At 34.8% G+C, this 23,402-nt stretch overlaps 1 protein-coding gene across 3 annotated transcripts in view; it reads right to left on the reverse strand.

Moving 5' to 3' along the window:
* Klp98A (kinesin-like protein 98A) overlaps positions 1-23,402 on the reverse strand; it is a 289,085-nt gene that overhangs the window by 74,862 nt on the left and 190,821 nt on the right. For 2 of the 3 annotated variants that reach the window (XM_081730768.1, XM_081730767.1), the window contains exons 13-17: positions 22,142-22,217; positions 19,149-19,238; positions 8,771-8,944; positions 6,962-7,135; positions 4,536-4,730 (exon numbers count right to left, since the gene is read on the reverse strand). In XM_081730768.1, coding sequence (XP_081586894.1) covers positions 4,536-4,730; positions 6,962-7,135; positions 8,771-8,944; positions 19,149-19,238; positions 22,142-22,217 — 709 coding nt within the window. The remainder of the gene's footprint in view (positions 1-4,535; positions 4,731-6,961; positions 7,136-8,770; positions 8,945-19,148; positions 19,239-22,141; positions 22,218-23,402) is intronic. The other variant, XM_081730769.1, reaches the window with a different exon arrangement.

Below are 23,402 nucleotides of genomic sequence, written 5' to 3' on the forward strand. Positions count from 1 at the left end.
AGCACGGCCCGTCCTTATTTAGCGCCTTTACAAACTGCTTCATCAAACCGAGCTTGAGATGTAGAGGTGGCAAAATGATTTTGTCACACTCAACAATAGGCATGTTAATAATATTTTTCTTACCAACAACCATGTCGTCTCTCTGCGGCCACTCTTTTTTTGACCAATGGTTTGCTTTGTCTCTGCTATCCCACAGACATAGAAAACAAGGATATTTTGTGTAGCCACTTTGCTGTCCAAGAAGAAAGTTCACCATCTTTAAATCCACACAAATCACCCACTGATGGTCCTGATATTTAATTTTTTCCATAACCAAAGCAATTGCTTCATATTCTTCTTTCAGTCGTGTTGAATGAGCGATTGGAATTGAGCCATATTTATTGCCATTGTGTAGAAGGACGCATTTTAAACTTCGCTTGGAGCTATCAATAAACAGGCGCCAATCATCTGGATTGTATTCTGGAAGACCCATGTGTTCTAGGAGACCTCTAACATCGTGACAGAATACGAGATTTGTGTCTTCAGTGAAAAATGGTAAAAACTCCTTTTCCCTTGTTCGGTAGAATGTGATTTTAGTTCCTTGTTCTAGTACGTTTTTCTCCTTCAATCTGGAAGCAAGTAATTCAGACGATTCTTTTGAAAGATTAAGGTCCCTAACTAGATCATTTAGCTCATCTTGATTAAACTGTTGAGGAATTGTTGACATTCCCTCATAATCACTGTCACTTCCATCATCCATGTCACAAGAATGTTCACTACGTTCGTTTTCAGTCTCACAAAGCTCTGGCAAGTGGTGAAACGTTGGGATTGGTATTTCATCGGAATGAACAACTGGACGTCTTGCTGAAGGCAGATCAGGATATGTCCACTTGTTCCGGTTATTTCTATTCATACCCGTAACATTTACCAGGCAGAAATAACAGTCATCAACATGGTTTGTGGGTTCCCTCCAAACCATTGGAACACCAAACTTAAGACTTTTTCTTTTTCCAGTTGTCCACTGTCGCAAGTGTTCAGTACACATTTTACACACAATATGTGGAGCCCACGTTTTATCTTGGTCCCCTAGGCGTACACCAAAATATGCATGATATGCTTTTTTTACAAAGTCACTGATATGTTTTCTATTGTCTTTAAATGTGTACTCACCACATATGTAGCAAAACACATCATGATGGTTAACACAACTTCTTCGACTTGAACTCATTTTATGTTCAGGCCACTAACACGGATGTTAAATATAAAGCCTTAGTATACGCGATACAAGTTGTGATTTCAGAACAAAACTCACATGTTCCAACATGTCACTCCACCTGCAAGACAACAACTACGATCCACTAGCCAAGTAGAATACCAATGCAATCTAGTGGACGTTCCTGGAACTACTATATGACTAGTTTCCGTTTAGTACCGACGGATAGCAGCACTAATGAGAAAAGAGCGCCGTTCTTCCAAATAGAAATCTCTATAGAGCACAGTAGGATTTATTTGAGTTGCAGAGTTTATAAGATCATATTCAAACTTGTTATTACGAGAATATTTGTATTTCTTTTGCTTATTTTGTATACTATTGCAAGAAGCATGCAGAAATAGTGGTTACATCATTTATAATTTCCATATTTATTTTGGATTGTAATATTTCTTCCACATACATTGTAACGTAAATAACACTACTGGTACAGTAGCCTGTATCTACCAAAGTAGAGCTGATAGAAAAAAACTGCTTACATTATTGGATTCAGCGCCCCACACATAGTTAAAATCAGCTCTAAAATTTTAGGCACCAAGAAAAAATTTTTTTTCTGTAGGCCTGTGTTGTCAATTACAAATTGAAATCAATTGCAATTGAAATCAATTGCAATTGATTTTCAGAGCAATTACTTTCAATTGATTGATCAATTGCAATTGATTTCAATTGATTTTGCCCAACACTGCTACTCAGTAAATGAGTTTTTTAGACAATGTATAAATGTCTTTTGTTAATTATGTTATGAATGTGTAAGCATATAAAAGTCATGATTATGTATGTATTATTCTATTTGTAAGTTTTTTATAGCATATATATACAGGGTGCGGCAGCTATCTGAGAAAACATAGTATAAGTGACACAGTATCCAGCATGTCATTGTAACACATCCCTTTTTGTTGCAGGTAAACATGCAAACCCTAGCCTAACCCATGAAATGAAGAGGCATGCAGTCATCGTTTCCTTGGCTGCAGGGCATGCCGATTCCAACATCGCTGCCTTTCTGAAAGTCGCCCGGTCATTCGTCTTCAAAGTTCGGAGAGAACTGGAGGCCATCAGTGGTGATGTGAACACAGTTTCCCACAGAAAACGACGTTGTCAGTGCTCGGACAGGATCACGACGCCTGAATTCATCGCTTCCGTCCAAGCTGTTGTTGAAGCGGACCTAGGGAAGTCCATGAGGGCACTCGCAAGGGAGAAGCAGATTCACGAGTCCACCATTCGACGTGTGGTGCATGAAGACCTCCGTTACAAGTCGTACGTGATGCGGAGAGGCTACTTCATGTCCGCGAAAACCAGGGAGAATAAAGTGACCCGCGCCATTCTCCTTTTGAACAAGCTGAAACATCCAGAGCAGCCACAAATGCTCTAGTTCTTCTCGGGTAAGAAAATCTTCGTCCAGGACCAGGAGGCAAACCGCAGAAATGATTGGTGGCTGTGTAAAACATCCGTCCAACACGCCCAAACACCCGTTCCAACCGTCATGCACACCAAGTTTCCTGCCCCTGTGATGGTTCTGGGGGTCCTGAACAGTGAGGGCGAGGTGATGCCTTTATATATATTTTTTTAAACAAGGTGCCAGAGTCAACGCCGTTGCTTACACCGATGTATTGAAGACGGTTGTGCAGCCCTGGATTACTGCTGTAGCACGTGGCAGGCCATATATTTTTCAGCAGAACTCTGCTCTCGCCCATACGGCCCATTCAACCCAAGAATGGTTGGCCATGAATTTTCACGACTACGTCACCCCAAATATGTTGCCCCCAGCTTCCCTGATGTCAACCCTCTGGAATTTTAAGTCTGGGGCATGGTTTAGAGGGCCTCCAATTGGCATCCATACAACACCGTTGCGGATCTCAGGGCAGCCATTGTGGATGCCATGACAAGCATTCCGAGGACCCACCTCATTCATGTCTGCCGACGGTTTCGACACCGTTTAGAGGCTGTTATTGCGGCAGATGGCATCTCATTGAATGATATCCTGTATTGAGTCTGTCTTCACGTGTACGTAACGTTCAATGGGCATTAAATGCTCTATCTTCAGTCTCAGCTCCTTTTTTGCGCGGAAGTTATTTTGTTCTCAAATAGCTGCCGCGCTCTGTATAATTATTTTATTATTTTGACAACTGTATGCGTACTCGAGGATGCTCTCATTTGTACTCGAGAATGGTCTCATTTGTATGCACAACAGGCAAATAAATAAATAAATAAATAAATACAGTTTGCACTCTTCTGCAGAAACTGAATCGAAAATTAAAGCTATAGTAGAAAGCGTGAGAAAAAGCTGCAGACAATACGGGATGAAAATAAACGTTAAAAGAAAAACACAATCAATGATGATTAGGTTTAAGTAATACATATCAACTGCAGAAATTGAAGGCGATAAATTAGAAATACTTACTTTTTTCGTTTTTCAGTATCTAGTTAGAGTTACTTGTGAATATTAGAAGTGTAAACGAAAAATAAAGATACGACAACAGAAACGTCTACGAACAGAAATAACGTTATTTTTTTAATTGAAGAATTAAGAAAAAAGACTCATTCAACATTTCGAGCACAGAATGAGGGCAATACATAAAACCAATGAAAAATGACTCGATTTTGAAAATGTGAGTGTGACGGGAAATGGAAACTACATTAGCTAGTAAGACCAGAATAAAATAACGAAAAAATACTGGAAAAATCATGAGAAGAAAAATGAAAGACAACTAAACTTATGCTAAAATATTTACGTTAAGTATGACGAATTGGAATATATAAGTAGCAGTAAACACAACATATTCGTAGAAATAAATAAAACAATGTTGAAATACGACCTCTTTCAAAATGCCTAAAAGATGTTGATAAAAGTATTAAGTAGTCTTTCTTGTTCATAGAATGGTAAGACATACGATACCAATCCCACTTAATCACAGGGATCAAAATTATTTCCAACATCCATTGGCAGAAGTTTAAGAAACATCACTGAAGAAACATCATCATTAACACCATCGTTACAACTACAAACGAAAAGGTACAATAGATTTAGATATTTACATGCAAAGAGCAAATCAAAATCACCATGATGCCTGTATGCACATGTTACACACGGCTCCGTTTACCCTAACGCCACTACCTTTTTCCATACCTTGAAAATGCCGCCACTAAAAGTAGTGAAAATTAAAACTATATACAACTGTTTAACACATTCCAAATACAATTAAGATTAAGAGGAAAATTTTACGGCTTTTATAAGTTTAAAAGATAGTTCTTCAAATAACTTATTAATATCTTAACAGTGCATACTTACTTCTCCAGCTACGTATTTTCTTATGGCTTCTATAGTTCTTCCGGTGTTTTCTTCGTCCAGAATGTCTGGCCAAAGAGATTTTATTTTTTCATTTACAGACTGAAACGCATCCTGTCCAGGAGATTCTAATTCACCTTGATGATTATTTGCTTTCTGCCTCAGATTTTGTAATTCTGGCCAGGTATCTTCCAGAATCTGAAATTAAATAATTAAATTACAAAGCACGAAACTAACACTATAATCAATAATGATAATATATGGTAAAGATACGCCCCTTCAGGATAGGTCAATGAAACAAAGAAAAGAACCTTGCATGATCTCAGCGTATATCTCAAGATCTCAGGATACGTCTAAGTAGAAAAAGTGACAAGCTCAGCAGCACGCTCTGAACGCCTTCACCTTCCATGGTTCCCCAGGTACCAGTTTGACAGAGGGTAGGTGAATTCCGGAATCGCATTTGGACGAGGATAGAACACGATAATATATCCCGCTTCCACCGGAGATAGAATTTAGAGCATCTGGTTGATACGTAGGCTTATCAACTACGCGACTGCTGCAGGTAAATATTCTCGCACGAACTCCCTACGTTATCAATCGCTAGAACATCGCTATATCCTACTGACCAACTGTTCCTTTCCAGCTGGGGAACAATACATTCAATTCTTTGCTGGTACCATCTTTCTGTCTTTAATGTAAGCCAAGTATGAAAACATTTTGCAGTAAGAGAGAGGTTCATCCCACTCCCAAGTGAGAGGACAGAAGTCATTGGTTCTAGTAATTGATATGATACCTCAGCCGTAATCTGAGATAGGTACGGTTGAGATTTAGCGTCTCCCTGGTTTCCACGGTTTCTCAGGTCGGGAGCTGGCCTGCTGGATTATGGTCATACCGTGAGATTCATTATCTTGCGGTGCCAAGACTTCCCTGACACCATAAGGGAATGAAAGCCTGGCTTTAAAGGCTCCCGGCGCCAACACTAGAGAGGTCGGTAGATTCCTACTTGCTAAGGGAATTCCCTCCACCAGTAGGTATAACTGGTAGGTATGGGCCATTGATCTATAGCACTAATGGGCGTATCCAATTACCCTTCTCCGAAAGGGTTTGTCGTTCGATACCTAGTCGTACATAATTCCAATACAGAGAAATGAAGTTCGAAAAGAAGAAAAGTATTCTGTAGATACCCAATTGTGACCGCGACTAATGTCCAAAAAATAAAATATAAATGGACACTAACTCGCAAAGAAGAGAGGCGCAGAGTTTTCAAAAAACAATCTTAAAAAGAAAAAAATTGAAACACAAGACACGAACAACCGAGACAGACCCATAATACACAAGGCCCAAAATCAATATTCATCACCCAGTCTAGGTCGTAATTATATTAGATCATGACGTCTCACTTGGCGACGCATGTCTGTCGTATGAGAAATATTCGCGGGATGTAGAGAATCGTAGTGGGAAAGCTGCAACGGAAGTGTTTTTCAGAAGATCTACAAGAAAAAAGAATAATACAAAGTTGTCATAAGTCATGCAATATTCTAGTAAACAGCATATCTACATTTATTGCTGGGCTGTCTGCAGCCACCTTCCTGACAGTTCTTCGATTCCACGTCGATACCACGTCTTGTCCTTAGACGAAAAGAAGTCAGTCACTGTTCTTTCCATCTCCTGCTAGTTGGTGAAGCATAATTCAGTAAACGAACACCACACGGATTTAACAATTTGTCTATTGATTTCAAATGCGATAATTTTTTTTCAATTAATAGTCTTCATTTGCTTTTCATTTAATTATTTACCGACATTATGTAGGAAGTTCAAAATGAAATTTACTTAAAAAAAAAAAAAAAAAAAAAAATGTGACTGAAAATTGCGCGTTTTTTAAACGACCCGCGTAATTTCCGCACCTGCATTTTGACACCGCGATTTTAGTATTAAAAATAAAGTGCGGACATTACGCAAGCGTATACGGTACATTGGGAAGTTGAGCTTCTATACCGAGTTCGAGACCAATTTCATCAGAAACATTTCGATTCCGCGCTCGGTATTTTTTTCACCGGAAAATCGATTCCGTTACTATTAACGACTCTATTCCTTATTTTTTCCTTATATTCTGCCCGTAATTTTTTCTTTTAATTATTCTTCATAAACTATACTAGTATTGAATTTGAAAGCTCGCAATTACGCAAATTTATAGAAATTACTGAAAAGTACAAATATTAGACAATGTATACACAGATCCTATTGAATGAACTTGTCTACTACTAGGATTTTTCCAATGATTGCTAGAAAAGTATTAAAGACACATACGGCTTTGTTAGTCTAGAACAAGTATCAGTAATGCAAGTCCGAGGGTTAATTACTAACATTACCGAAAAATATACCTTTTTCCCAAATAGCAATTAATCAATGGCAAAAGGAATAAACTCTACCTGTAGGATGCGTTTACTGCTCACACAATGTTTTCCATTTTCGCCTGCCCCTCGCTGTTTGTTTACATAGCTTCTATTCACCTCTGAAATGATTTTTGCGCATATTTCATACTCCTTTCTCTTAGTTTCATATTCTTGTTTCAACGCTTCAATGTTCTTAGTTTCTTTTTCAATCTAAACAAACAGAATTGCATAACAAAAATAAATTATCAACAGAAAATAAAAATAAATAGATTAAATAAATAAATAAATAAATAAATAAATAAATAAAAGAAATACATTTAAATCAAATCATCAAAATTAAATAGTTCAAACAAAAGAAGCAATTAATTTTAGTAAAATAATTAAAATTAAATGGTTTTAAACTAATATCGCGTAAATACAACTGAATAAAAACAAGCAATTTTGTTGGGCGCAGGTAACTGATGTTTAAAATTACCGGTACAAGTTCTTGTACTAACAGGTCAACCTTTTGATTTCGTTAAAATTTGTACTCAGTTGCCGAAAATATACTGAACACATATTAAAACGAAATTCAATAGACGGAATCTGTAAGTAATAGAACAGATACATGTTATTATGTAAAACTCATACAGCAAATTGCTAAATTAATGTTGTAACAAATATACTGTATGTGCTTGCAAGTATCTTCAAAACCCTCTCCTCAAACTTTTCCATATATGTCAGAAAGAAACAGAAATACGCATTACACCCTATCCGCGAGCCATCCACCTGACTTATAACTATTTATAATGTCCCACCTCCCTATATTCCGTTTCCATACATTGTTATTTATAGTTTTTTAAGATTTTGCAAGGGTTTGAGAGAAATTGTGGTTGTATCTTAATAACTTCTTATCCTAGATCTTGAAATCTATTCAAATCACAATTCTTCTTATATTTTTCACAAACTCTAACCTAATAACCACCAATAAGCGGTGTGTTTATCAATTCGTAACTCTTTCTGCCCCAAATCACCTACTCGTATCTTCTCATTTTTAAAAAAAAAATTTCGATAAACCTTTCATTTTATATCATCTCTCATTACTGCCATGACTATTTGTAATATTTCATAGTATTTTTATTAGTTAATATTTTATATTTTTCAATTTGTCTATAAATCAAAGGAATCTGAAGCTCAGACAAAAAACGAATGTTACCAGCAAATAGAGAAAACGCAATTATACATACATACGTACGATATATTTGACTGAATATATGTGCTAAACCTTGTTGCGGGAGTAGGATAAAACTAAACTATAGACCGTTGTTCTTTTCTCTTCTCAGTACTTCTATAAAGAAAAAATATTTTGCCTTATTGTGCATCTCCAAATTACTCTCTCTCTATTTAATATTCCTTCTCTATATGTGTTCTCGCGGGACCAACCCTCACGTTACCTTTATCTTCAGCCAATCAACTCTTCACTTTTAACCTGACAATATAATTAAGTGATTATGTGAGTCTGCATTCCAATACGGTGGACGACTGGACGCTTTCCAATTACACGTATGTTTTCTTTTCTGTCTCATACTAACTATGAACCATTTAGCGTACAGGTGACCTAAGGATAGTGTACCATCATTACTTGTTGTTTTATCAGTTTCTGGAAACTTATGTGGATATTGTTGATTCTCCATCAAAATCACCTCATTACAAAAGATGATGTTCAAGTTATCGTATACTTTTTTCTTACTTGTCTGGCAAAATACCGAAAGAAATAGTGTGCCCTTCAAGTTTCTCTTCTTGTTTCTGAAATACATGTTCTGTTCCGTTATTAATGCTTTATAAACGATATTTGTTCTACGATACCTGAGCTGCTTCTTCATCCCGCTCCCATTCCAGAATCTCTTTTCTTTTTTGCAGTTCTAACTCTCGAGCCTTGAGAGCAGCCAGAGTTTCTTGTTGCTGTTTCTCTAGGCGCTGCCAGTCCTCAGCCAGACGACGTTTCTGTGCTTGGTATTCTTGCTCCATCAGCTGCCTCTCCTGAAATATAATTGATAAGAATTGGTGTTAATACATTTGACAACACTTTTAGTTAAAGATTAATATTCTCTTTTCACCACCAGAGACTTGCAAAACCGACGAACAGATTTCCAAATGTGGATATGAAGAATGAAGAAACAGTATCGAAAATTACTAACTTGTGAAGTAATAGGGAACGAAAGAACAATATTCGATGTAAACTGAAAAGAGGAAGAAAAGCTGTTTGAAATATTGTATTAAACACGTGACAAAAGGCATCGTGAAGGGAGGGACGAAGGTTATTCATAGGCGGTATTAAAATGGGTAATATCTACGTGAAATCGACGAGGCTAGTTAAGGATAATGATACAAAGAAGCTTCTCAATTTACGGCAACTGACGTGCCAGTCGTGGCAGAATACCAAGCTATACGAGACACTGACTTAAATTTAATGTGGAATTTGAATCACATATACTTCTACTGAAAATCAAATCTGGTACCATTTCCATAAAAAATAAGAACGTTGAACACTTAGCCAGTACATTTGATAATATAGTTAATCTTGCCAGTTAACACGAAAAATATGTGTCAATGAACAACTGGAACTAATACAATTATTTTTAAAATTATCTGGTATTTAGATAATTAGATAACTCCTAAAAATATGTTAACTGAAATTATATTGAACTTTTTCCAACTCCGCGACAACAAAAAGCAGTTCGTCTTTCCTGTCTTTGGGAATATTTCTTCAGCAGCTACCAGCTCACTTCATGGGCTAAAATTTTTTGCTGTATTTTCCTGGTCAGTGGTAGGATAGCAATATTTGATGGAACCAGGTACAAAGAGTTCCACATAGGAGTAGATGACAAATTTAATTTTGAGTTTAGCGTCCCTTTCAGCAACAAAGCTATATGAGAATAGACCGACAGCTTAAGATAGAATCCGAACCACATCAGCTCCCAACGGAAATCGAACCCGGTTCTCCCACGCCAAAGACGCAAACCGCTTAGCCACGAGGAAGCTCTATTAAAGTAACTGGCTTCGTTTAGAAATTTGCAAGACCATCGTGAAATTTTTATAAGAATATTTAAAATTTTAAAACTTCAAATTACGAGAGTAATTCGGAAATTAACCTCGTTTACCTGTAAATAAAAAACTCGAATAGATACTTTAAGAGCGTTCACGAACTTACAAATCTCTTTTGCATAACTCGGGTGCCTCGGAATTCAATCAACCTGTCATATCATTTTGAAGATTCTCATCGTCAGCTAAGTGCTGTGTCCTACGCTACTTCTCCATTGAGTGAACATATGAAAATCAGAAGCAGACATCAAGCACGGGAATGATCAAGCACGTCCCATTTCAATTGGCGCAAAATGTCTTGTGTTCGTCGAGCACTGTGACGACAAGCGTTGTTATGGAAGAACACAACTCCAGATGTCAGTAGACCGCGACATTGTTCTGGATGCCTCTTCTCAGTTCCTTTAAAGTGTTACAGTAACCTTCATAAGCAAATTGATTGTTGTACCACGTTCCATGAATTCGATAAGCAAGATTACCTTAGCATTCCGAAACACGGTGGCCATAATCTTCTTCGCTGACAAAGTTCATTGGCTTTCCTCGGCTTGTTCGAAGAAACAGTATGACTCCATGCCACTGACTGTTGTTTTGTGCCAGTGTTCACCATCACATTCGTCGCCAGTCACTACTGTGTTTATATATATATATATATATATATATATATATATATATATATATATATATATATATATATTTATTTATTTATTTATTTATTTATTTATTTATTTATTTATTTATACAAGTAACAATACAGACATAGTGGACACACACACTGCACACACAAATAGTATATCTGTTTTTAGGCCAGAAATTCTCCGGTACTCCAGAGACTTATTATCAGGCCTATACAAAAAAAAACTTAGTTTACATACCAGCCTATATAGCCGGATGGCCTCCGGTATTCCACGAGGCCAAAAAAAAAAAACACACACACACACATTAAAACACATACTATGAAATACATAAAGACAGACAGATACATACATATATATAAATTGGTGGCAACACTTCTAATACACACACCACAACTATAAAATTATTTTATTTTTTCTTTTATTTATTAGCACTACGACTGGTAACCTCCGGACCTCCTTGAGGTTCCAGTCCTTGGCAGGGTTTCTTTAATATTAATCAGTATTTATTATAATTCATTTTTATAGCTGTTACTTTTTTACTACAATTTTAATTAACTATCATTTAATTTATTATTAATTTTACATTATCTTTCAACAAGAAGACACATACATAATACATCCTAATGACATAATATGATTATGATAGATGGCTCTTCACAGAAGCTTTCGCTTGTGAGTGAGAAACCATCTTCATAAAGTATATATAAGTGAAATTTTATCATTTTTTCTTCTTTTTTCTCTTTTTTTCCTTCTCTCCATTTTTTCTTTTCCCTTCCCCTTCTCTATTTTTCCTTTTTTTTAAAAAAATAAATAAAAAATATACCACCCAGTAGTTGTAGATAAGCATATTTCAAGTGACTTTAGTCGATTATTTACTAATTTAATACATGAATTTAATACGTTAATTTAAAACGTTAACGCACTTAAGTCATCATTCTTTATTTCCTTTAACCAATTAGTTATTAGTATTTTTAATCTATGCATTTTTCCTTCTTCCCTAATTTCTTTTGGAGTATTATTATAAAGTTTCGGAGCCAAATAATACGTTTGATTTTGTGATATACTCTTATTTACTTTTATTGTTTCAAGATCTTTTTGAGTTACTTTTCTTGTTCCATACCCATGAGAAATTTTATTCCATTCATTTTCATGTTTTTTTACATAGAGTAGGACTGCTCTTATATATAATTTTTCAACAGTTAAGACTGAAAATTCTCTATACAGGTTTTCTAGACTGTCTTCTTTGTTTTTATTTAAACATATTCTTATAATATTATTTTGCTGAACTTTTAAAGGTCTTATATGCGTCTCATAGGCAGATCCCCAACTTAAGATACCATACTGTAATATATTTTGTGTTAGTGCATAATATACCATACGTAAAACTTTTAATTCTAAACACCCTCTTAATTGTACAAATTTATACAGCAATTTTCTTAATGTCTTGGCTACATATTGAATATGCGATGTCCATTTTAAATGTTTATCAATTTTCACTCCTAAATAATTTTGTTCAGTTACTTTATTTATTGTATTACAGTTGCAGTCTAAAGTATTAATACAGTTATGATATTTTAAGACAAAATTTTGTGGCTGTCCGGTTATTGTTGGTGAGAAAGCAATATAATTGGTTTTCGTTAAGTTTAGTACCAAGGAATTTTGTTCAAGCCATTGTTTTACTTTCTTTACTGTTATTTCCGCTTTTTTATAAGTTTCTTCCCACTTTTTCCCTGTTATTGTTATAGTGGTGTCGTCTGCAAAAGATTGAATATAGCCATCAATGCCTATATTGTACAAATCATTTATATAAATTATAAATAAAATTGGACCTAATACTGATCCTTGTGGCACTCCATAGCTAACCTGTGTTAAGTCACTCATAACATTTCCAATTTTAACAGCTTGCAATCTATTACTTAAATAACTAGTAAACCACGAGAGTACTACACCTCTTACTCCATAATGTTCTAGCTTAGTTAACAATATATTATGAGATATTGTATCGAATGCTTTGGTTAAATCTAAAAATATTGTTATTACTTTTTCATTATGATCCATGTAATTTGTTATTATTTCCGTTAGTTTATAAATTGCATCAGATGTACTTCTCTTTTTTCTGAAACCAAACTGATTTAATGCAAGTAAGTTATTAGTTTCAAGAAAGGAAACTAATCTCTTTTTAATACATTTTTCTAATATTTTAGCACAATTACTAAGTAACGATATTGGTCTGTAGTTATTGAGATCCTTTCTTGACCCTTTTTTATATACTGGTTTCACGAGTGCTAGTTTAAATTGATTAGGGAAAATACCTGTTTCTAAACTCATATTATATATATGCAACAGTGGTTTAGTTATTTCTTCTTTTACAGTTTTCAATATTTTAGCAGTTATTTCATCTAGTCCTGGAGCCGATTTTGCTTTTAGTTGGTTTATATAAAATGAGATTTCTTGTTCAGTAATAGGCGTAAAAAACATACTGTTTTTAGCTTTGTTTCCTAGGTTTTCATTTATTTTGGTTAAATTTACATTTTTTACTAACCTTTCACCTATATTGCAGAAATATTTGTTGAATGTGTCAACTACTAGTTTAGGATATTGCTGAAAGTTAATGTTACCCGTAGCCGTTTGTATTACTTTAATATCCATGCTTTTGTTTTCTTTTTTGTCAATAATGTTTGATATTACATTCCATAATTTACCTGTATTGTTTTCACAATTAACAATCTGCTTTTTATAGTACTCATTTTTTACCATTTTTATCAGTTGAGTTACCTTATTTCTATATTTTTTATAGTGTTCTTTTATTTCTAAATTATCTTTATTTTTTATTACAAGTTTGCTTAATTTGTCTCTTTGTCGTATATGTAATATCAATTCATCAGTTATCCATGGCTTTAACCTACGATATTTTGGGATAGTTTTTTCAATTACTATTTGTGAAGTTTTAATACATTTTTGTAATGTCGAAATGAAAGCTGAAGTAGCTAAATTTACATCCAAACTTTGATACACATTCACCCAACTACACTTCTGTATTTCATTTTTTAGTCTTTGGTAATCTATAATAGTTCTAGGTTTGTTTGTTATTGATTTATCGGCAATTTCCATATTTAAGTTAACACTAGTAATATAATGATCTGTAATTGCCGTATGCAATATTGCTGCAGTGACATTTTGATTATATTTTTGCCTTAAAAAGATATGATCTATACATGTTTTAGTTGTTTCAGTTACTCTTGTATAATTATTTATACATGAAATATACCCGTTTTTATAAAGTATGTTTAAGTAGTTGTCTACATTTTCGTCGTACCTATTACTTAATATGTCAAAATTTATGTCTCCAATAACCAACCCATTTGTTTTGACATTTTTAAGTTCATTTTCGAAGGATCGTAAGAATTCTCCTTCATTACCACTTGGCGTTCTATAAATACACATTAAATTATAGTTTTCTTTGCCATATGAAATATTTAAACTTAGACCAGAAGCATCATTTAGTTCTAATTCTGTAATATTCTCAATACTAATATTATTATTTATGAATACCATTACACCATCTGCTTTATTTAGAGATCGTTTTGTGAAGAAACAATGATAATTTTTTAAATTTATTTCATATTGATTATGCCATGTTTCGGAGAGAACTAATACATGTAAATTAAATTCTAAATTTTGTAATAAAATTAAAAGCTCATCCCAATTTTTACGAACACTTCTAATATTAAGATTTAAGATGTTGATACCAATTTTATCTTTAAACACATTATTAAATAAAGTAACAGTTTCGCATACATTAGTTTCGATATTTTGTTGAGTATTTATATCTTCAATTATAGAACTTGTTTCAAGCATTTATTTAACCCTTCCTACAATTCTTACTACCTGTTTTTGCTGAAAATTACGTCAATTTATCAACATCTTCTAGGCTACGTAATATAAAAACATCTTTATCTCCCTCTCTTTTACGCAACTTTATGCTACCTGTACTATCTACCCACAGGAAGGCATAATTCTTTTCGCTTTTAATTTTCCTGGCTTTTCCAAATACCTTTCTGCGGTTTAGAGTTAGACTTTGATTGACATAGATGGGTTCATTATGGTTATATCCTAAGTGGGTACAATTGAGATTCCTCTTTACTTTACGTTTCTGGAGGAAATTTTCTTTAACCTCTCTCCGAACAAACTTAACCATTATTGTTCCTGATGTTTGGTGAGGAGCTTTCTTTACTCTATGGCATACATCTATCATTTCTCTTTCAATGTTTATGTCTAAAGCACGGCCCAACTGTTTTACAACTTCATATGTATCTTCGTTCGTTTTTTCTGGTACACCCTGTATTTCTAGCGTGTTTCGTCTTCCATACTGGTCGAGCTCATCTAATCTCATCTCAGTGTCTAGTAGCTGCTTTTTGAGAGCGATGTTTTCTTCCTTCAGCCGTTCAATTGTAGCAAGGCACGCAGAAATGCTTTCTGATTGTTTTCTGATGATGTCTGCATTTTCATCCAGTTTCTGATGCGCCAGGTCAAGAGACTTTCCAAGTTCACGCTCAAGGTCGGTGTTGTTTTTCTTAATCACGGAGATATCATCTTTTAGTTCTTTTAACAGTTTATAAATGTCTTCGATAGATGGAAGCACTTCATTCTGTTCTGAATTGGTATTACGCCTAGCTTTTATGCAACCTTTACACTTCCAAGGCAAATTTGATTGTTTCATATATTCCACGTCACTTTCTTTTAACTGCGAACATTTTAGGTGGGTCCAGTTTAGACACTCAATGCACTGAATTTTGGAGGTAACGTCTTGTCTCAGAACAGGTTTGGAACACTCAATGCAGGAGCTCATGATGTTTGTTTATATCTTATGATCGTACTCCTATTCAGGTATTTGATGTTTACGTGTCAATCAATTTATGATTTTTGCAACAGATAGTAAAGTCAGCGATATTATTTAACAAAATGTATCTAGTTAAATGTAAGAGTACTTACCGAATTCGTTATTCTTGTATCACTTCACTCACGTAAACAGTATCACTTAAATTTAAACTAAATATTAGGAGCACTTTATAATGTGTCTTTACACATCCATGCCAGTGTTGCCATCCCTTCTGTGTCGTGCTGGAAAAGTCTAAGGCAGAGCCCATTCGAATAATTTTATAAATCTCCGTTAAAATTTCTGGTACCCAACAAACACAGAACTCCCAGTAGCCTATTGCAGTGATTACCTCGTAAAAAACAGTCTCACGTGTTCGGAAATTGTTCAGAAAGTACGAGATTGTAGATCGAAGGTTCTCACGAACTTTTCGTCAATTTTCCTGAGAGATCATCACTAACTACAGAAGGCCTACTATTTCTCATTCATCCTTTATTTCCGTATCTACCCTGTCCATTATTTGTGGTTTGTTCTTCCTTCTTTGAAAAATCTGATCCACTGACGCACAACACCTTTACTCATAATGTTTAGTCCTAGAATACACAACTCACGATAAATGTCCGCAGCTTACATATTTTTTGCTCAAAGAAATTTTATCATTCCGTATACCGCACTTGGCAGGATTTTCAATGGCAGCACACATTTTGTGACGTTATAACCAGTACACGCGCGGCAATACAATACTCTCACTACCACAGCTGGAAGCTTACTGAATCACAGACTGTGTGATATAACAACGGTGAAGTTTCATCCACTATTGCTAACGCCATGTCACGACGATTACTTATCGAATTACTCTCGTATTTCCCGAACACAGTGCACTATTTATATGTTTACCTGAAAGGCAGGATCCTTATGTAACTTGACTCCCACTTCTTCCCAAAAAAAAAAGTCATATCATATCTATAAATCTAAAAATGAAATGGACATTGATGTCGCCTTTCCGCGACAAGACGGTTAAACCGTTTTAAATGATTTTCCAACATGATTAGCACTGGGATCGAGATATGTTTTTTATAGTTTCACTTTGAAATCAACTATTCACAAATTGAAATAATTAGCTCATGTGTGTTGATTTTAATTTCCATAGAACTTGCACCAATGTAGTACAAGACAACCATTAGGTTACCAACTCTGTTTAACTATTGTACTATCATTTATAATTCTATTTATTTCGCCTTACTAATTAATTTTCGTTTTACATCTTTTAGCAATTTTCATTTCGAATTTTATTTCCTTTAGCTAATCCCAGTGAAACAGATTAAACAAGGTTAATTTCTGAAGAATAAAATCGCAAGACATTATTTTTATTTCCAGTTAAATTATATTACTTCTCGGGCCCCTTAAAGTAAAACGAACGAATCACCGCACCAAACTTTCTCACTCCAAATTTCAAATTAAATCATGTTCGGCTGCAGTCATTAATAAAAACTCTTTCTTATAAAATACGGAAGAAAACTCATACCCGAAAGTAAACTATCCCTTGTAGGATATATTAGGGTTACTAATGAAAATTTGTTTATAAAATAATAAACCACATAAGTGGTATTTTACAAAATTGCCCCCCCCCAAAAAAAAAAAAAAAAAAAAAAAAAACTCACCACAAGAGTACACACCCATTGTGGATATTCTTATAGAAGTGACACGACATTATAGTAACGAAATATTTACTTCTGCAATATAGACAAAATAGCTTGAGTCGGTTTTGAGAATATTGTTCAAAAAAACTCACCCCCAAGAATAAACTACCCCTCGTATATAGTTTTAGAGCAAATGAGTTATGCCACATTGTCATTTTATTAATGAAATATTTATTCATGAAGTATGAGAAAATTGCCTGAGTCGTTTTTGAGAAAATCACCCGAAAAAACTCGTTCTCAAGAATAACCTACAACTCAAGATTTTTTCAGTACAAATGAGTTACGCCACATAACCAGGTTATTAGTTAAATATTTATTTACGAAATGTGAAGAAAATCGCCCAAGTTATTTTTGAGAAAATCGTCCGAAAACAAACTGACCTCCAAGAATGAACTAGGCCTACCCCTCGTACATTTTTCTAGGGCAAATGAGTTATGCCACATTGTCATCTTATTAATTAAATATTTATTTACGAAGTATGCAGAATATCGTCAGAGTCGTTGAGAAAATCACCAGAAAAAATCTCCTCCAAAAATAAATTACCCCTTGTAGATTTTTTTCAGGTCAAATGAGTTAAGCTATCTTATCATGTTATTAATTAAATATTTATTTGTGAAATATAAACAAAATCACCTGAGTCGTTTTTGAGAAAATTGTCCGAAATAACTCACTCCTAAGAATAAATTACCCTTCATAAGTTTTTTCAAGACAAATAAGTTATCCCATATTGTCAGGTTATTAATGAAATATTTATATATGACAAAATGGCTAAAGTCGTTTTTGAGAAAACCGTCCGTAAAGAATCACCTTAAGAAAAACTACCCTATGTACAGTCTTTAAGGACAAATGAGTGATGCAATACCACTATATTAATGAAAAATGTATTTAAGAAATATGAAGAAAAATTTCCTGAGTCGTTTTGACTAGATGTCCGAAAAAAAAAAATACCCCCAGAAATAAACTACTCCTAATAAATCTTTTCAGATCAAATGAGTTATGCTTATTGGCAAGTTATTAAATATGTGTTTGTGATATATGAACAAAATCACCTGAGTCGTTTTTGAGAAGACTGTCCGAAAACAACTCTCTCCTAAGAATAAACTACCCCTCGTACATTTTTCTACGACAAATGAATTATACCATATTGTCATCTTATTTATGAAGTGTGAACAAAATCGCCTGAGACAATTTTGAGAAAATCGCCCGCGAATGTTTTGAGGAAATTGAATAAACTACCCTTCGTACATTTTTCCAACATAAATTAGCAATATTACATTTGTCAGGTTATTAATGAAATATGAAGAAAATTGCCTGTGCTTTTTTTTTTTTTTTTAATCGTCCAAGAAGACCTCTCCCCCACACAAGAATTAACTACTACTTCTTGATTTTTTTTCACAGAAATGACTTATATAACACAATTGGGTTGTTTCTGAAAAATTGATTTATGAAATGTATGCACAAACTCGGACCGTATATATATAGAAAATAGCATTTTTCCCCTTAAATAAACTATTCTTATATTTAGGAGCAGCAAGAAAATTCGAACACACTGGATGATCACATAAAAATCTTAAGTTTAAAATTTTGCTGAAGTACATTGAACTGTATGGCGTCTAGGTAAGCATATATCAGGACGAACAGACTAACAGACGGACAGATGTTGAAAAATCACTTTTCTGGTATCTGTGGGCCAGAAACGTGTAAGTTCGTTGATATATTGAATTCGATATTTTTTCACGACTAGCATACTTTCTTCTCTCCTTTCGTCACTCGAAAATGGAAAAATACGTACGTCTTTATAAATAAAAATGTGTGTGTCTGAAAGCCACCTGTATTTTATAATTTGTGGTATATTCACATTCTAGTTAACTTGCAAACGACTTTCACCTAGGAAAATCCAAACAACACTGTTAAGTACAGAAAATGAAACATACCTCCTCCAATTCCTTTTGGGCTGCTTCCAATGCTTCCCTTCTTTGTTGCTGTTCTCTCTCCCAATCCAGCTCGCGCTCGGCCTGCTCCCGCTGAAAACAGTAAAGATAAATGAAATGTTATCAATTGTGAATGCTTATTTAACTACTATTATTATTATATATGCACACTATATGTATACTGTATATTAGGGTGGTCCTTATTTTTCAACTTCCGAGTTTGTTTTGAATCTGATTCTGTTTTGAGTATATTGAGTCTTCTGAGCTTGTTTTGGGCATATATATAAACTTTTTGCAGTGTCAAAGCCTCTTTACTCCAATATGTAATCGCTTGAATACATTAATTACTCAGCACCTCATATTAGTGATTAACCATCATATAATGATATTTAGAAGTACGTAGCAAGCTTGTCATTTTAAACTTATTTAGTTCTTAAATTAGGTTGATCAGTTACAACCATTGCTTTATAGTTTGTAATCTGCATTTCTTACGTCTCAACCAAGAAGCACAATATCCACAGTTACTATAATTTTTAAATGTCAAAATTCCGATATTTCTTACATCTTACGTTTAATTTTCTAGAACTAGTACCCGAATACTGAATTAACACAATGGATACACATATGAGATCTTCTTTTATAATAAGCCTTAGGTTTGCCTATTAATTTCAGTTCTGTTTTTGATTATACATTATTATTTGTTGTCTTAGGATAATAGTAGACTCAAAACAATTGTTCTAGAACCGTACTCTAACTTCAGCATAATATATTCCTGATGATATATTTTTCTCTCTCATATACAGATATCAAAATCATGGAAACACCCACGTATTGCATGCACCACGTAATCTTTGAAAGTTAGCAACAAGGATATTAGTACACTATGAAGGTCTTTTTAGTTCTACTCTAGTGGTAGTGAGTAGTATGTGAGGCAGTTTAGTACGGATTCGTGTGCAACAGGACAGATCAAATGTGGGTACCTTTATGAGGTACTCCTCAACCTCATTCGATCTCGAAAGTCAATGTCTGAGGTTGAGAATGTGATATTGAGGTGTTTCAGAAGGCGTGAGATTGAGAGGTATTGAATGACTATGAGGGTGAGTGATAGTAAGAGGCAACGAAGGTAAGGGCGAGTGAGGTTTGGATGATGAGGACCATGTGGGTGAATGAGGTTGAGGGGTGGTCAGGAGCCATGAGAGTGAGTGAAGTTAAGGGGAAGGAAGGGCTTGAGAGTGAGGTAAAGTTCGTGACGAGGTTGAGGTTGATTGAGGTTTGTAAAAGTTTGCACCTGTGGGTCAGACAATGGTGGTACAATCCGCGGCAAAAAACCTGCAACATGAGGATGTAAGTTTATTGTGAAACTACGCCTAATAGCACAGGGAATGAACATAACGTCTAAGTGGAATGAATCACGCCAGGATAAACCTCGGTCTCCTCCCGTGCATATTTATTTTGGAGCAAAAGACTTCGTTATTTCACAATAAACTTATATGCTCATGTTGCAGGTTTTTTGCCGCGGATTGTACAATGGGTAATCTCTCCGACTTTCAACGGGAGTTGTGGATGCATGATTAGCTGAAGCAAATGAACTACGACTGCTATTGTATTAGATACATCGATAGCGAGTGTCCAAGGTGATGATGACATACAGAATTCATGGTAAGACATCACCGAAGCAGAGGAATAATGGACGGAAAGTAAACCTAGGTGAGAGGGATCACCATTTTCCTATTCTTTGGAAGAGGACTGTAACAAAAAAATTGTACAGTTAAAGCGACACACTGACTGCAGAAGTCAACTGGCATTTGGAAAATCTATTTCCAAAATTACAGAACCATTAGAGCTGTGTAGCTTCAACATCTGCAGTCGACTTGCGATTTCGAAAGTTCTGATCACCGCGTAAAAGATGGAACCGAGAACATAAAACATGAACTACCAATTACTGGAAGAGAGCAATTCGGTCCAATGACAGTCATGTTTCTCCTTATCCATGAAAAGTGCAACAGACCAGGTTTACAGCGGAGATCCAAAGAGGTGTTCGCTCTGGATTGCGTACTTCTTACTTCTAAACATAACGGCGGCTTTGTGTTGGTGTGAGGCGCAACTCAGTTGCTCCTATTATTATCCTCAAAGCACAAATTAATGGTATTGATGCCATTAATGCAAATTAATGTACTGTATTTTATAGTACAGATGTTCTCTAATAATGAAACACCCTTCCATGATAACAATGTGCCACACAATTAGACTTGTTAACGCATAGTTTGAAGAACATCAACATTAACTTCCGACAGTCCCCTGGACCGCTCAATCCCCAGATTTAGACATTCTTGACCGTCTATGATCAATTCTAGAGCATCGAATCCTATACAAATTTCCTCTTCCACCATTGCTAGAGTAATTGTGCAGCATTACATGAAAAATAATCCACTATTCATGTAGGAATTATTCTAGAGTCGCGGCCTCAATTTAGAGAAAAAAACAAAAGCTACACATACAGATTAACGGTGGTATAATCAGGTAAGTTGCATTTTGTTAAAAGTGATTTCACTATTTTGGTAATTACCTGTATATGAAGAATAAGAAAAAGAAAAAAGGAAACACATCTGCTGCCTTCGAGTCTCCAAAAAACACAATTACTCCGATTCACATGAACAAAAGCAATTCCGTGTTACCTCGCTGACTAGTGTTAAGACTTGACCGTCCTTCGTTCGCTACCTTTACTTTCAATTTTAGCTTGAAAACAGGACTAAATTCTGTTTATGAAATTGAACTTTTATTCTTCTCTTTTTTACTCTCGATATACTACACTGCTTTTTTTCGAGTAATTTTTTAACTTACTTTCAAACGCGAAATGCTTTCATGTGTTGCAAGTTTGCATTTCATGCGCGTAAACAAGTGAATGTGTGTGCCGTTAAGTTAAAAAAAAATAATTTTAAATATGATCATTAGTTAACAGAGTCACAGACCTTCAAGGGAAATATGTTTCATCTTACCTTGAAAGCTTCTTTCTCTTTTAATAGGGAGGCCCTTTGACTTTCCAATCCCTCCAATCGTTCAGGTGGTTCATCACTGAAAGCCAAAAATATAAATAACTAATAAATAATGCTAGCAGCACGTACTGCAGTTCATAATAATATTGTATACCATCCAATTCTTATCATTCTTCCCGTTTCATAATCTCCCTTCCCCTCCACTTATACATGAGTATTACTTTTAATTTCATGTTCCAAGTAAAAATTTAATATTCTCTTTAATAGAAGTTTCACACTTCTATACTAATATAAACATCAGATAATTTAATCTAGTGCAACAGAATACAAATTATAATGTTGATAGTCTTTAAATATCTCAATACGAAGTCAAATACGACTACCACAATCATCACACCATTAACTGATTGATTAAAGTTTAACATTCCTTTTCAGCAAACAGATTGACACATAGTGGTTATCCTAGAAATGAAATGAACCAAAGTCTTTACTTTTAGGTCTTAAGTGTAAGCTTTGAAGTCTAAAAGAGACTATGATTATAATTGCTAATGAAAGTACATGGGTTATGAAACAATTGATGGAATGAGAATGTGGGAGGAAATTGGAGACTCCCGAGAAAGTCAACTGACGAGATGTTGTCCAATCACTCATGTGATGTGGGATCGAAACAGGTATCTCTGATACCAGGAATAAGCACTCTACCATTGACCCATCGTGTTTCTAGTTGGTTGTTTTTAAGTTTTGCATTCTTTTCCAGTACTGAAGCCATATAAAATATGGAATTACAGCTTAACACGGGCTAGAAACCAGATGTACTCTCAACGGGAATCGAATTCTGGGTCTCCTGGACCAAATCGAGATGGTTAACCATTTACCCGTGAAAGAACTCTTGGCTACTGTCGTACTATCATGAATTTTGGAGGGAAATAATTTCTGGTCTAAAAAACGGGAAAATTAGAAATGGTTACTAGACATCATTCAATTCAAGTGCCTCAGTAGTAGAGCGTTCACCTCTGATGCATGAGGTTCTTGGTTCGATTCCAGCTTATGCCAAGTGAACTTTGTGGTGGACAAACATTGTGTGCATGGGTTTTCTCGGCGTTCTCCCGTTTCCTCCTACTTTATTCCACTATTTCCTTCATTTCTCATCATCACCATTTACTTTAGCCTAACCGGCATAACCGTGCGACGTAAAACGTAAAGATTTTATTTCATTTCATTTTCGATTAAAGTGCGTTTTGTAGTCTTAGAACCTAAAATTTCA

Source organism: Thermobia domestica, chromosome 11, assembly GCF_964235325.1.
Source record: "Thermobia domestica chromosome 11, izTheDome1.hap1.1, whole genome shotgun sequence".
Taxonomy (NCBI): Eukaryota; Metazoa; Arthropoda; class Insecta; order Zygentoma; family Lepismatidae; genus Thermobia; species Thermobia domestica.